Below are 17307 nucleotides of genomic sequence, written 5' to 3'. Positions count from 1 at the left end.
TGCATGTGTCCCTCCCTGCATGTCCACTTGTCCAGTAGACCTACAGTATGCATACAATGATACTATGCACAATACATATGTATCCTGTATGTATGTATGTATGTACGTACATCATGCATGTAATTGTATGCGTAACATTTGCCCTTTGTCAACTCTGCCTTTCCGTGTAATGTCCTCTTTCACTTTCCATGTAATGTCTTCTACACAGTGTGTATGAAAGGATGGACTTTGTGTGCAAGGAAGAAGCGGCCATGCTTCATCAATGCTATCAATGAACTCTGCTCCCCCAATGACCACTTGTACTGTTCTGTAGAGCTTACCTAATGTAGAACGCGCTTCAACTTTCACCCACATCTCAGTATAGCTGCAGAGCTCACTCATTACAAAAAACACACATGCCGTACTGTGGCCCTTATTGCCGTACTGTGGGCACCGCATTGATAAATAAGGGCCTGTATCAGATAAATATGGCCAAATAATGAATCAATTTATGAAGAATTTCATGATTTCTTCATAAATTGATACTATTTGGCACTGGAGCCCCGGACTGAAAGGTCCCTCATTAGTGAAGAGTGTTGTAAACATTTTTTTATTGTATTTGTATGTAAAAGTATTCCAAATTGTTCACAATTTTGCATATTTTCAAGCTCACTTCGCGACTTGAATAACCTATTCTATAAAATATGGTTAAAGAGGTTAAACTGATTTTGATGCCATATTAACAAATGTAGACGGGGTGTCCCCGGACCCCCGTTTCAGAACCAAGTCAAAGATAAGTAATCCGTGTTTTATTATAAAACACTGATTACTTATCTTTGACTCTCACACACGTTTTAGTCATCATTGGGAAAGTGCACTTTGCAGGTATATTCTTCACATAATAACATATGGAAAATTCTCACGCATGTGCGCGCGCTCACACACTGCCCCATTGAATGACCTTTCCACATAGTAGTTCAAAAATGCGTGTAAAAACAAAAATTCAATCATATATTCCAATGCACACACAATAAACACTTCAACCTCTTGTGACCTGATGGATGAACACAAACATTTGTAAAGCAAATATATCCAAAGCTTCCTACGTCAAGACTCAAGGTCAACTCTGTTGTTTTTAAATGTGCTCTATAAATAATGTTGGATCAGAACTGTCCAGGTCTTGACCCAGACTAACGCTCACTGTTACTTACAACGATATGGGAAGATAGCACTATCCGGGTCAAGGCCCATTGTCCTCACAAGGTCAATATTATTGCGATCACAGGTCTCATTTACTATGAAATCGTGCATTTCCCGTCAGTCAGTCACCCCCCAGCATGACCATATGGTCATTGCCCACTGCTACCCTTAGATCTCCATTTATGGAGCTGACCTGTTCTGACATTCCATATGTTGATCTGTTCTAATCAAACCCTGCACACTCAAGATACGCTCCATATATGGCCAGTACAGAATTCATTCCAAGTTGATCTCGGGCGTCTTTGTTATTATTATGACTTGCGCAAGCAGAGCGCGCAAGTACTAGTTTTGCCCAGGACGATATTCGATGCGTATGCACCGTCCCAGCAAATGATGCGTATGCACCGTCCCAGCAAATGACGTAATGACTACTTGTGCCTGATACGGCAGTGGTGCCAGATTATACACCAGATTACACCATTGAAGGCATTGGGTCCTTTAATCCACACCTTTATTACGTCATTATTGAGAGCTAGTTATACCAGTTATACCCTGACGTCATATGCTGGTACGGTGCATATACGCATCAAAAGTGGCGCAAAGTAACCACAGTATACCGCTAATCAACTTACAAATTACATATACCATATACACAGAGGCATTTAGTATTAATATCACTATAGTCCAAGATTAAGTACATTTAAAGCAATTGACAATTTAAAATAAATAATTATACTGTATACGTGATAACATGTTTTATTTTAGTTTATATACCTTTTTTTCATCGGATATCGATGATTTATTTTTCTTTGAGAAACTAAAAAGGGATCCAGAATAATTCTAAATCGATAAAACTATAGATAGAAACTTGTACCATACTTCATAATACTACTTTTTTACATGCATAAAGTAGGTAGGTAGCAATTAGCTAAACCTAATAATTCAACATTTCAAACGTGCCTTCACAGAGAAGCTGAGATTTGACAGTTTGTAGCGGTCGACAGTACTTGCGCGCTCTGCTTGCGCATTAGTAGGCCATTATGGCCTACTAGTGTGCAACAAGCAAGTAGGCACTAGACAGAGTGCAGTTCTAGTTATTATTATTATGTTCTAGACTTGTGGGGATGTGGGGACATTCATTTATCAATTATCAATCATTAATAATATTAATATCACTTTTCTAACTACTGAAATTCGTGGGAAGGAGAAAACAGAAAATAATCATCTTTACCAAGAAAAGAAACACAATCAAATCAGTTAGATTAGGTCCTGGGTTTGATTCCCGCTCAGGACGCTGTGGGTGCTGGTGGCGTGTTTCCTCCTCCACGTCATCAGTGCCCATCCCAAGGCTGGATTGGCGAAAGGGCCTTTCTGTGTGGAGTTTGCATGTTCTCCCTGTGTCCCCTAGGGTAGGTACCCTCACAAAAAATATGCAGTAATCCTGGTCTCTAAACTACCTCCCCCTGGCCAGCCGGGGCGCCTGATGGAGGGGAAAGGAACTGGTTGGAATAACGTGTTCCTTCCACGCGCTACGTCCAACCAGGGAAACTCCCCCCTGTCAGGTGTAAAGGAGCAACTTGGACACTCAGGCATGAAGGAAGCATGAGTTCAAGTCCGTTGCTCTCCCCATTTCCCCTATGGGGACTAGGTTGGCGGAGGGTGTGTAAGGCCAGGATCACATTAGATAATTGACACAGGGGTGAAAAATGAGTTACAAAATCGTGGGATAAAAACAAAACTAAAGAAAAAGTTATTTTTCGAGTAAAGAGTAAACACTAGTGATGCACCGATGTATCGGCCACATAATCGCTATAAACATCTGTATCAGTATCGGCTAAATTGTTATTTTTAACATCGTTATCAGGATCGATCAAGGATTTCCATATCGGTGCATCCCTAGTACACACACACACAGACACACACACACACACACACAAAAGCATTTGTGCGTAAACATTAGGAAGTTTCCAGGAAACTATTTCTAGGAATAGAAATAACTACGTCAAGATTCTGTGCTTGACCCACCAATCTCTTGCAACAACAGTACGGTTCACAACGCGTGCATGGACACATGGTCAAATACCCCAAATGAAATGGTGTGCCGAGACCAGCGACAGATAAAGTACTCATTAATACTTTGTCTGCTGGTGCCGAGTACTACTCAACCTCAAAACTTGAGTAAAGTTACAAAATTACACAACTGAAAGATGCTGTGTCAAATGTAGGCCTACACTTGTATTAAATTACTGGACTAGGGCTTACTTGCTCACTTTCTTTTTGATAATCATATTGGTTTTATCACGTCTGAAAAGCAAAACAAAGAACACATGGAAAACACATTCCTGAGCCTTGTTCAGATTGCATATGAATTATGAACCAATCTGAATAGGGCGTTCAGATTATTTTTGGCTGGAAAGGTTAGAAACCACCCAGCCCAGTTGTTCCCAAAACTTTTGCCTCAAGACCCAAAAGAAACATGTTAAAATATGTGCAAACAAACAATAAAGTAACATTTAGAGACACACAATGGGTCTCAATCCACCGTTTGGGAAACGCTGACCTGCTAGACAGCAGAGATGTGTACATTACCAGCTGTTATCTGGCTGTGTGTGTGTGAGCAGGCATGCAGTGAACTGGATGAACCTATAGATCTGAAGTTGGTTCCAATAGAAAATGATCCCATGTCCTCCGGTTGGGACCTGGTTCAGTTCAGTTCAGTTCAGTTCAGGGGAGGAGGCGTCACATCCGATTTATCCTCTGATTATTTATCAGAGCTTCTGTTGCACCAGACTGTATGACGGAAGCGTTTGAAAATTGTGGGAAGCAATTCAGCGCTTATCATGCATCATCACATTCCAGCCAATCGCAATTGGTGTCCTCACTTTTTATCCTCAATACTGTATGAACATTGCTTAGCCTATTGGGTGCTGGGGGGGATAGTGCTTGCTCAATAATAATAATAACTAGAAAGGTGCAATTCTCCTGGGAAATTAATTCTGTCTTGAATTATTTATTCATGTGGGAAGCCATTGGCATTGGTAATGCATGGGTTCATACTAGAAATCCTGTTCTTGATGAATTCTGTCTTCCCATTTATATTACGTATTGTGATGTCACTCCTGCCTGATTGGACACTAATGTCCAGTCCAATTGGAAAAGGGACAGAAAATGGACTTTACAGAAAAGATTAGCCACAGAAGAGGCTGAAGTTGAACTCAAAACGGGTTTACTTTAGCCGGCATAAAGGTTGATAACAATAGTGTCCAACCACAATAATACTAATAATAATAATAATGATAATAATAATAGGATGTATCAATGAAAGCATCTTCATTCTTTTGCAAGATTCAAGATGCTTTCATTGATGCATGATCTTGCGGAAGAATGATGTCAAGTTGACCGATTGATTGATTGATTGGCTAGGGCTAGTGTGTGTGTGCGTGCGTTCAAGCGTACGTGTGTGCACGTCCGTGCACGCACATAGATCTGTTATCAATGTGAACCTCCACGTGTTGGCTATGTTGACGCAGGCAGAGGTTTAGCACATGCCTCTCTGGTGATAACAGAGTCCTTTATAAAGCAACATCACAAGAGCCTCTCTGCAGAGACAGACAGCCCATCGATCAATCATTGATCCCCAGCTTGACTTATTTCGGAGTTGAGGGAGACTCTTATTTGTTCGTTCATTCATCCGTTGTGAATGTGAAGATTCCAACGTTCTCCTCTCGTCTGTCACAGAAAGACAAAACATGCATCTCAAAGTAGTCATCTTTGTGCTGTCATTCTTGTCAACATCAGGTAAGGAAGGATACATTATGCCCTCTCACACTTTGAAATGAACGCTTAAATACTTGGGGACGTGTTGGATGTTGGTTAGATGCTGACTGTGTGTGTCTGTGTGTGTGTGTGTGTGTGTGTGTGCGCAGCATACCCACTCCATCGTGACAGCAGACAGGCAGTCTGGGCTAACCCTGATGCCAACCAGGCTAACTCCAAAACGGACGAACTCACCAAGGATGTGAAGTAAGTGTAGATGTGTTTGTGCACAGATGTTGTGTGACAGTGTGAGTAGGCCTACTGTAGACGAATAACAGTTTAAGTCCAAATTTCATTCTAACCCCTCCACGAAAAGGCCTAGTTGTCCTGACCCCTTATCCATCATTTATACATTATGGATAATTAGTGTGGACTTAAACTGTTATTCGTCTATAGTACTATTGATCTGCCTTCCATTCATTCCAAACTGCGGCGTGCTGCTCTGCTATAAAGCCCTCCCGTCTTTGCGCAGAACGGAGTACAAGACTCAGGTGCACAGCAGCGACCTGTACACCCGGCTGGACGTCCAGCACAACCCCATGGTGGAGGAGATGCGGCGGAAGGTCACCACGGAGTCGGAGCGCCTCGGCGCCCGCCTGCGCCTGGAGCTGGCCGAGCTGAGGGCGGTGCTCTCTCCGGCGCCGGCCGGCGGCTCGCCGTCCGTGCTGGGCCTGCGGCGAGGCCTGCGCCCGCTCAGCCGGCAGCTCCAGAGCACCATGATGGCCGACACCCGGGAGCTGTGCGGCACGCTCGGCCTCTACCTGCAGCGGCTGGAAGGCCGGGGGGCGGAGGAGACCGCCGGGCCCGCCCTCTACCTGGAGGCCGTGCGCTGGATGAGCCAGACCCTGGAGGACAGCGGGGCCAAGCTGGCGGACGCCATCGGCGACTTCCACGCCAAGGCCTCCGCCGTCATCGACCGCTTCAGAGAGGCGGGCGGCGGCGAGGGGGAGGCGGCCATCGAGCCGGCGCTCCTGCAGGACATGGAGAGCCGGTGGGGGCGGGAGGTGGCCTCGCTGAAGATGGAGGTGCGGAGCCGGGCGGCGGCCGTCAAGGCGGAGCTGGCCGCCCTGCTGGTGAGCACGCCGTCCGGCATGGCCGAGGTGGCGGCCACCGTGGAGCGCTTCTGCCACAGCGCGGCGCTGCAGAACCAGGTGTTTCAGGCCCGCATCCAGAGGCTGCCGCAGGGCCTGGAGGTGCACGGACAGCAGGCCAGTCTGCCGCCGTACTCGTGGTCCGGGAGCTCTTCCGGAACGTTGCAAGAGGATTTCTCTGCCAAGCTGTCGGCTCTGATCCAGGACATTCTGACGTCGGTCCACAGTGAGAGGGACACGTAAACAAACCTCGGTGGGAACCATTGTGATAAAGCTCCATCGGCGGTCCGATTACAACGGTACATCTTGAACTATATCTGTCCTCGTGATCTACATTTGACTTTGATCCACTTTCTATACGGCCAGTGTTCGATGTGCTGGGAGGGGAGGGGGGATGATCCCTCCCATCATTGTTTTACCTCGACTGAATTAAATACATGCATATCCTTTTGGGAAATGTAGGCTGTCTGATATGTTATGTATATCTATGCTTCATGATGTCACAATGATCTTTTTTTTTTGTAAATACAGCAAAGTAAGTCTTTGTATATATTAATGAATGCATCAATGCTTGTTGATGTCTGAGTGATGGTCGGTGGATATTACTTGTACTGTAAAAATGTAAATAGACAACGTGGAATATATTATATTATGCCAAAACATGTCCCTTACTCGTTTTTGTTTCTTTGTTTGTTTCTTTTTGTACACTGTTCAAAGCTGTTTTTTTTGTTCAGATTGTGTGAAGCACCATGTGGAATCACAGACAAAGCCCAAACGTTCAACAGAGTCAAAACTTTATTGTGTTTAGCTTAAAGTAATGTACAAAGCAGCAACAGGCCATACTGCATGTCTACATGAGCATGCAGTAACTGTTTCAAACCACAGAGTCCACCTCACGTGAACGTCTGTCTATACATACCCAAAACCTACGGAATGACTGACCACGACAGGCAAAACATGCAAGCAAAGCAAAAAATAGAACACATTTCAGTGCATCCCGCACGCCCGAGTAGAATCAAGTGAGCAATAATCAGAAACTTTATATACAAGAACAACACAAATAAACAATATTCCGTCTTTACAGTCTATACATACAGTATTTCCAGTTTGATCTTTCCTTCATAAACCACTTCTAAATTAATCCTTTTTTCATGATTGATCTACAAGCTCACAAGTTGTGAGTCACAACTCATCGCAACGTGGCACATTGTAAGATTTTTTATCTGCATTCTTTGTTAGCTTCATTTTGTACGTATCTTTTGAGCTTGTAGATCTGCTATTCTTTAGTTTTTTTGTTTGTTTTTTCACCAATGGACATGCCCAAAATCGGGATGCCAGGGTTAAAGTGGATAAACGGCAAGCGATGTTGTACAGAACCTGAATGTAGAGATATAAGTTGAATAATGAACCACAACATTTGGATCCTTACAACAGTGACCGTCATAAGAAGAGTATACACACAGATATGAGCATGGCTGACGTGGCGTGATAAGACTATAGTTTGACAGGTTCAGTCAGGCGTGGCGAGGGCGAGGGCGACCTCCCACCCAGGAATACTTCTTGAGGGCATACCAGCCGCCGAGCACCATCAGCATGGCCGCCGCCGATCCGAACACGATGCCCACCGCCAGGCCCGTCACGTCCACGTCGCGGGTGGTCGCTCCACTGCCTGATGGGGGAAACGGTGAGAAGCAGGTGGTCATCGATATGTCCCTAATTATACACGGACACATGTTGTGTCCGTGGCAAGACATGGCCTCGTCTGTGGCAAATGTTAGATTGTGTTTTTACACGCCGTTATAATTACAGACCTCTTACAGACCTAATGGCCATGGGCTGTTTCTGATAATATTATATTATATTTTGGGGAATTTTTGACGAGAATTTCCACCACAAGCCGGCATGGTAATATCCTGTGGTGTGAAGTGTTCGGAGTGTAACGTATTCTGGTGTCGTCACAGGCAAATATTCTGCAGTTCTGCAATTGTACGGCTTTATACATACTTTCCCAATTTATTCCTCATTGGGGTTTTTTTTACACTTGCTTTGTTTTCTCATACCAATAAAGCTCCTTTGAATTGAATTGAATTGCAATCTACAAGTCAAAGACATTTGTTGTATAGCAAAAAAAGGAAGGATCAAGTACAGAATCCGGGGGGACTCAGTCTAAGTATAATGCAGTAAATAAGTGGTGATAACATCGAAGTGTGTGTGTGTGTGTGTGTGTGTGTGTGTGTGTGTGTGTGTGTGTCTACTTACCATGGGCAGCAGCATGGGGACTGCCGTCCTCTGTGGCTGTGAGACGAGAGAGATAGTTAGTCACTCAATGTATGTAGTACAGTATTACATTACGTTGCGTTACGTTATCTCATGTTATCTGTTATCTTTAAGACCCGTTACTATGACTATAAAGCAAATGGAGTCTTACTGACCGGCTGGGTACTGACCTTGCCGGGCGGTGAAGAGGGGTCCCACTGTGACGGTGGCTGAGTCTTTTGACTCTTTGCCAAAGGGAACCGATCTTTTTCTTCTTCCTGAACCGCACTGTTTAAGAAAGGACAACTCTGGTTTTACTTTCATCCACACATTCAGTGCTTCTAGCACTTGGGTTTCTATAGTGTAGGAAGCATGCAGTGTCATGCACGTCCTTCTAATGTGCTTTGCCAAAACACATTTAGTCCCGTTCCTACTGCAAAGCCACTTTCTGGCGTAAAATAGGTGTTTTATAATTAATGGATTTATCGTACGAAAGAATCGTGCAAAAGTACCAAAATAACTGAATAACTGATATAATACAGTACAAGGTCACAACACAGTGCATCATCGTGCGTGAGCTTATAGTAGGTCTGCTATTTTCTGTATTCTTGAAAAATAATATGCAAAATGTTAATTGTTGCACCAAAATGGGTCAAATTGGTCGATTTTGTAATATATTCTATGAAATTGATTGAGTTGCAGCAGTGTATACTTACATTGGTCATCTCCTGACACGTGGTGGGTTCACACAGCCTCAGGATGCAGTGGAGGTAGATGCTGGACTTGTCCTGGTCCCGGTGCTCCACGAAGCGGAACGCCTGAAAGTTGAACCGTGCGTTGTTGGAAAGACCATTGGTGGTCACGGCGGTCCTCGTGTCCACTGAACATCTGAAACATCATCATGCATCATGAAAAGCAGTGAAGCAGTTCCGTTCACTATTGAGTTGGTTGATTTTTAGCTTGGACTTTTCAGTTCATATCGTTGCTGTCGGGCAGAAGCCGCTTATCTCCGTATTTTTGAGTTTTTCCGTAAATGAATGCCCTACTTGATCCTACTACAGCGTCACACAAAGTATACATTTCTTTTTTTGCTTTTTATTATTTTAATCCTGACGGAGATAACATAATAATATAAATCAGATTCTGCATGTGCAACATGTCATGTTCCTGTTTGTCGAGACATGTATTGTCATGGTGTTGTGTTTTATTTGCTCATCTTACCCTGTGAAGAAGTTGTGCTTTTCAGTGTTGGTCATGTTGTACGGAGACGGCGTGGCGAAGCAGTGATCCAGTAGCACATAGAAGCTGTTTGAGGACAAGACAGCAGAGACACCAGGTCAGTTCACCCCCACTAACAGGACAGACACCAGGTCAGTTCACCCCCACTAACGGGACAGACACCAGGTCAGTTCACCCCCACTAACAGGACAGCAGAGACACCAGGTCAGTTCACCCCCCACTAACAGGACAGCAGACACCAGGTCAGTTCACCCCCACTAACGGGACAGCAGAGACACCAGGTCAGTTCACCCCCACTAACAGGACAGACACCAGGTCAGTTCACCCCCACTAACAGGACAGACACCAGGTCAGTTCACCCCCACTAACGGGACAGGAGAGACACCAGGTCAGTTCACCCCCACTAACAGGACAGCAGAGACACCAGGTCAGTTCACCCCCACTAACAGGACAGACACCAGGTCAGTTCACCCCCACTAACGGGACAGCAGAGACACCAGGTCAGTTCACCCCCACTAACGGGACAGCAGAGACACCAGGTCAGTTCACCCCCACTAACGGGACAGACACCAGGTCAGTTCACCCCCACTAACGGGACAGCAGAGACACCAGGTCAGTTCACCCCCACTAACGGGACAGACACCAGGTCAGTTCACCCCCACTAACGGGACAGCAGAGACACCAGGTCAGTTCACCCCCACTAACGGGACAGACACCAGGTCAGTTAACCCCCACTAACGGGACAGGAGAGACACCAGGTCAGTTCACCCCCACTAACGGGACAGGACAGACACCAGGTCAGTTCACCCCCACTAACACACTTGGCTGAGCTCCAACACTGATGCATGCACCCTGGGATTCAATCAGAGATCAGCACATCGACCACATGCACCGATACTTTTGAATTTGAATCCTGAAAAGTAACAGTTTTTGGTTTCCACCCGACAATAGAAATGTATTGGAAATTCATGGCCATACTTTACACACATCCACCGATGCTACAGACTAACACGTACACTCCATAACTCTTTTTGTTACTTTGTTACCTTGTTTATTGTTTTTAATTGACACAAAAGTTTGTTCTTAAGCTCTTCGTGTTTCACTCTCTTTTGTTTCCGAATTCTGAGCCAGGTTCATATTGGTCAAAATAACGTTTTATTCACTAAAATATAACATTGATTGCAGCTTTATAAGTGGTGCGTTTCACTGATAATAACTGATAGATTATATCTGTTTCACTGTACTTACTTCCCAGTGAGGTTCACAGCCTTGACCTCCACGTATATCTTGGTCCGCAGTTCAAGTCCCGTTGAAGGGACCGCCAGAGGGTAGCCGTAGTCTGTGTCCTGACAACACAAAACCAATGTGTGAAGTCCTATACTGCACAACACCAGAGGGATCTCTTCACTGGTCTCATTCCTCCCAGATTCGGCACAAACATGGGGTGGAAGTCATTCTACTATTCTGCTGGCTATTATGTGCCACATCAAATGATTTAACTCCCTATACTGCCTATACCCTCCTTCAAAACCATCAGCAAAGAGCATCAGGTCCAGTTGCAATTTACAACTGGACCTGTACTTTTTGCAAACATTTAATGAAGTAATCAATCAATCAATCAATCAAAACTCAGAACAAACAGAAATACATATAGGCCTACCAGTCCAGAACAGCAACTAACTATAGCCCACTTACATTATATACACTCATTCTGAGTGTATTGATGAAGGATCCATTATTATCACTGGTGGCCACAGACACTGAAGACCTACACGTTATAGATGGGGAGAAAAGAATAACATACAATTATTCTGTATGTTACATTTTACACATCTCATTTATCACTTGACTTGCAGATGAAATTGTAATTGCATGCTAGGTAATTAGGATTATTTTTGTAATAAAAAAACACATTTTGAGTCAGCAGTGCAGGCCATTTAATTATGTGACCATAATTTATTGATGCAAGTTTTAGCTGGGCTCGCTCTCCAATATGCAGAGATAGTTATTATTTCTCTCACTGTTTATTTATTTAGTTATTATTCTTAAAGAGTTGTCACACACTCCAGCTCCAATTCCACCCAGAAGCTTCTTTCAAACGTTTAAATGTTCGGCTTATTTGGGACTTTCTGAAACCTTTTTGAAATGTTTCATACTTTATGCAGTGGTGTAAAGTAACTAAGAACATTTACTTAAGTGCTGTACTTAAGTACAGTTTTTTTGTACTTCACTTGAGTATTTCCATTTTCCAACACTTGTACTTCTACTCGGCTACATCTCTTGTACCTACTTTGTATATTTAGATTATTATTACAAAACATAACCCACTTCAGCCCTACATGCATTTCGTCCATTTGAAAATAGCCTATCTACAAGCTCAATGCGACACATTGTGAGCTTGTAGATCTGCTATTTTCAAAAGAATGTATACATTTGAAAACTTAAAATGAGACGTACTGCATAATGGGTATACTTTTACCTTTGGTACTTTAAGTAGCCTACATTTTGATGACAATATACTTTTGTACTACAAGACCTACAAGCTCATAGCGCCGAGTGGCGCTATGAGCTTGTAGGTCTGCTATTTTTGAAAAATCGTGAAAATATTTATTTCAGAAAACTGGAGGATTTAGAAGATTTTATTTATTTATTTTGAGGTCAGGCCTTTTCTACTGGAAGTCAGTGGATGATGTCAGAGGGAGTGCACACACTGTTCCTTCAGGTGTTATTGTAGGCCTACTATTATTCTCCAGTGGAGGACAAAGTACCCAACCCCATAGTAGTGACTAATGCACTAAAGTGCATTATTCATACTTTGTTTCTATCCCGACAATTGATTTCTCACCCTTTTTTTAAGCCATTAGGGCTTCTGTTGCCAAATTTTCAATTACGTTTTTTCTTTCGGGAAATGTTCTATGTAGCTATGCACAAACAGACTAGACCTCACCTATTAAAGCCTGTGACAACGAAAACATTGATCTATCTCCACAGACGAGGGGGAAAAAAGGACTCACGCCACAATCTGAGTGTTGTTGATGAGATACTCCAGCGGGTAGCGACAGGAGAAGTGGTAGTAGAGGTCTGTGGAGTAGCTGATGACCCCCTGGTCTCCAGTGGGGGTGTCGATGTAGCCCGTGATGATCACCGACTGGATGGTGGAGAAGGAGGCGAAGGGACCCGAGGGATCCGGGGTCTCGTCGACGATCTGAAGCACAGAACGGACAGAAAGGTACACGCTTATCTTAACGGCTGCAGACAATTATTCATTGAAAGTAATGGGAAATTGGGAAATTGTGATGTTCATGTTTCACGGCTATGCACTACAAAAGTCTGCGACCCACCAAAGTATTCATATTTTATTTTGTAGGTTTTTAGATATTACATACTGGTCTTATGTCCTTACTGTTGACTGAGAAAACGATGTTTCACATTAAGCTAATCATTTGGGGACCCTCCAGGGGTCGCGGACCACAGATTGAGAACAAGTGCTCTATCACTCTATCACTGGTTCCCAAAACATTGGGTCGGGACCCATATGTTGGTCGCTGACACATTTGTACCTTTGTTTATTTGTGATTTTAATTATTATTTCAAATAATTTTCAAAAAGCATTCCCAAAATAATAGCAACATCTTTCATGAATTAAAAAAAAAAAAAAAAAAAAAATTCACTAGTTTCAAATAATAAAAAAAGAGTAGAAAACTCTTGTAGTGTAAATAGCCGATCTACAAGATCATCTGCTATTTTCACTATAGTTTTGTCGCCTGGGCACCATTTCATTTAGGGTATATGATCCTGTCGGGAGCGGATGATATCGTTACGTCATGTTGTAGTATTGTTTTGTAGTCGACAGGCAGGAACAACATGGCGGCAACTTCCTTTTCCCTCAAACCGATTTTTCTCAATAAAAGCTACAGGCTACGAGAGCTTTTATTGAGAGGGAAAAGGAAGTTGCCGCCTGTTGTTCCTGCCTGTCGACTACAAAACAATACTACAACATGACGTAACCATATCATCCGCTCCCGACAGGATCATACAGACTTTTGAAACAGAGACCAGGCTTTCCTCCGAGGTGGTGGAAAGCCTGGTGAGGCGAGGTTAATAGTTTGGGAGACATCAAATGTCTCTTTTGGGTCACGGGCTAAAAGGTTTGGGAACCACTGCTCTTTGCTCTATAATATGAAAGCGTGTGGGACCTGCAGTGACTGGCGGCAGGGGTTGGCCTCGCTGTGGTTGACGTGGAGTTCGTAGCGGATAACGGGCGGGTCCACGCTGGTGTCCACGGTGCCCGCGCACTCACTGGTGTTGTGCCTCCCGTTCATCGCCAGGCCGCTCACCGTGAAGCCCGCCCATTGGGCCGTGCACAGGTTCACCTCCAGGGTGATGAGCTCGGTGCCGCAGTCCACCATCAGGTCCTGGTTGTCTGGGGGACAAAGACATGCAGGGTTACATTATCAGTCCACCATCAGGTCCTGGTTGTCTGGGGGACAAAGACATGCAGGGTTACATTATCAGTCCACCATCAGGTCCTGGTTGTCTGGGGGACAAAGACATGCAGGGTTACATTATCAGTCCACCATCAGGTCCTGGTTGTCTGGGGGACAAAGACATGCAGGGTTACATTATCAGTCCACCATCAGGTCCTGGTTGTCTGGGGGACAAAGACATGCAGGGTTACATTATCAGTCCACCATCAGGTCCTGGTTGTCTGGGGGACAAAGACATGCAGGGTTACATTATCAGTCCACCATGAGGTCCTGGTTGTTAAAACAAAGCAATACTGCCTCATCAAAGTTGGTATTGTGACTTTATTGTTGAGAGTCCGATGGAGTTAAGAGGTTTTGTCTGAAGCACTTTTTAATACTTTTCATTGGTTCCAAATTGTTATAACCAACACACAGACATACTGTAATGGGTGTTCAATAGCATTGATTTATGGAGAAAGATGGAGTTCAGTTGAGGACAGCAACGATATTTAAACGATGTTGGGCACACATTGCTTAACAGTAACATCTCCAATATTGGATTTAAAAGGTCACACAACGAACCCTCATAGGCTCATTCTTATGTGAATTCGAGCTGGTGTGATACTCGGCAGTTGTAAACTTTATTGAGGTGTGAACTTAAGGTTGTTTTTAATCGATGCATGTGCGCGTGCTCCTGAACAATCTTAGGGGAGACGGCGTGGTACCACTTGCAATGACCAATGCAACACTGGATATCAGTGGAGGAGGGACAAAGAAACCAGAGTTACATAATGATATCAGTAGTAGAGTACCGTAACTACCTGTACTATGAACTATATTGCTTTCAGGCAGAAACCTCTCATCTCCATAATCCATATTAACTTTTTGTGTGTTTTCTTTTTTTGTAAATGAACCCCTACTTGATCATACTACAGCGCCACACAAAAGTATCCAAAGTAGCAGAAACACAAGCTCGAAAAGTGGCACGAAGTGTCACGCTTTGAGCTTGTAGACTATAGCTGCTACTTTTGCTACACTTTTGAATTTGAATCCTGACAATTTTGGACATAATGAGGTTTCCACCCGGCAGAGACAATTTGTACTCATGTACTGAAAGTAAAACTTTGTGGTACTTAAAAAAGAAATTACTCTTCAAAAAGGTTTGATGTTGACATTATAGGATTACAATTTTGAATGCATGTCATTTACTTGTAACAGAGTACTTTTGTATTTTACTAAAGAATAAAAGAAATGTGAGTACTTCTTCCACCACTGTTTGTTAAATACCAAAGTACACAGATGAGTTTCAACTGAAAGTATACTTTCATTCACAGTGTAACTGATATAGTCGTATACAGAATGAGAAGTAGTACAGTATCCTCTACAACAGCACATGACTCTCTCTGTTCTGATGTGGAATAGTTAACACAATCTAACATAGTGACTAAAACTATGAAACTAATAATATTATTAAACAATAATTATTCAATTGAAATAAGCACACCCACTCTGAAGACTATCAGAAACTACCATAAACCGGACTTAACATAATTAACAAATACTAGAGCACTGCCTGTGGGGTCTCTACAGTCAAGTGGTGCCCGTTGGGCACTGGCCTACTTGGAACGATGCAAGTTGGAAATGCATGCCCCACCCAGATATTATGTCTATACGCAGACATATTTTGGGGTGGTTCTGGAGAACCGTGGGTCTGCCCTACTCGACACCGGCCACTGCAACCCCTGTGGTGGTGTGGAACGTGTGTCGAATTTGAAGTCGGTGGGGCGAACAGTTACGTGGATTACACACGTACGTACAGACAGAGACTTTATAGATTAATCCAAATTTGCTGTCAAAATCAACACTGCATGTTACCAACCTGGGATCCTCTCGTACACCGAGGAGCAGTTGTACATTGTGGCCAGAGCAGGCTGCAGCAGCACACCCACTAGGGGGAGACAGAACTGAAGAAGACTCATGATGCTCTGCAAAGATGATCCTTGACTGGATGGTTCTGTGTTGAGAGGAAGATCCCAGAGACATGGTTATGGTCAAATCATCATTGTTCAGTTAACACGGAGAGCTGAGAGTGTAGAAATGGAACCAAATGGAAGCAAATGGACCCTTACCGGGTCCATTTGCTTCCATTTCGTTCCATTTTCCCACTCACCCTTTTCCACCGAAATAACTTTGCTTTGGTTCCACACTAGATTCTTGGAACCTTGGTGCTTTCATGGAACTGGCAGACATATTTTTGTTCCAGACCAAACCAACTTTTAGGGTTCTGAACCAATTCATTTTTAGTGGAAAAACACTGAACTTGTTCAATATTAGGCGGGGGAAATAACTGAGGTGGTTCAACCCTGGTGAAAATGACCTGTAAGGTTATCATACAGTATCATAGTCTCCTAGAATGATACACAATCATCACGTTTATTAGAATCCACTATAAACATCAAATATACCATGACAGACAATTGTGCGCAGTTCGCGGAAATTACATTTACTCTTAAGTAAGTCTTACTTAAGTACTAAGTAAGATTTTGAGGTACCTTTACCTTACCTTTAGTATTTACATTTTTATATGAAATTAAACAAATTATTAGCATGAACAGAGCAAAGCAAAACAATGTGATACCACATTGTCTTGCATTGTTTACTAATTGCTGAATGAATCCCTTTCATTTAAAAACAAATAAGTCCTGCCTAATGCCATCAATGATCAATGCTAACATAAATAAATAAAATGTATATCTCCGCATGCATGCATACATACATACACACACACACACACACACACACACACACACACACACACACACACACACACACACACACATACACACACACACAAAAGGGGAAAAAAGATGTGTAGAACAGATGAGTCCCTAGAACAGATGAGTCCCTCCATAGGCAGCCAGAGTGTCAGGTGTGTAGAGTATAGAATACCTACCGTTGTGTAGCTGGTGGCGTGTGAACACAGGGCAGGTGTTTGTGGTTTGGAGAGATACAGGTTGAATTGTTACTTTTATACCCCGAGACAGCCTCTAGACATCAGCAACCAGAGAGGTGGCACTCCTAAAACCCTCCCATCGTGACTAATTATAGACCCACATCATGTGCACGCACACATGCACATGTATTCACACAAAAGCACTCTCGTCCTGCATCTCCCGCCTTTTCCCTCCATCAGCCATATCAATGGCACCTGCTGCCCTCCCTATTCGTGAAGCTGCACACACAGGTGGAAGAAGTATACT

At 43.5% G+C, this 17307-nt stretch overlaps 1 protein-coding gene across 1 annotated transcript; it reads right to left on the bottom strand.

Annotated features, from left to right (window-relative positions):
- Positions 1 to 7600: 7600 nt before the first annotated feature.
- Positions 7601 to 16026, bottom strand: LOC308321842 (zona pellucida-like domain-containing protein 1; the record flags this gene model as incomplete). The annotated part of the gene is made up of 10 exons (XM_080772933.1): positions 7601 to 7755; positions 8346 to 8381; positions 8534 to 8630; positions 9059 to 9230; positions 9564 to 9647; positions 10830 to 10927; positions 11277 to 11349; positions 12596 to 12786; positions 13778 to 14004; positions 15927 to 16026. The coding sequence occupies 10 exons, from the start codon at positions 16024 to 16026 to the stop codon at positions 7601 to 7603; spliced, it is 1233 nt and encodes a 410-aa protein (XP_080629059.1).
- Between the last annotated feature and the right edge of the window lie 1281 nt (positions 16027 to 17307).

This window comes from Protomyctophum bolini, assembly GCF_963924005.1.
Source record: "Protomyctophum bolini genome assembly, chromosome: 9".
NCBI classification, from domain to species: Eukaryota; Metazoa; Chordata; class Actinopteri; order Myctophiformes; family Myctophidae; genus Protomyctophum; species Protomyctophum bolini.
The sequence above is the reverse complement of the archived record's forward strand: the minus strand, read 5'-3'. Positions and strand labels throughout refer to the sequence as shown.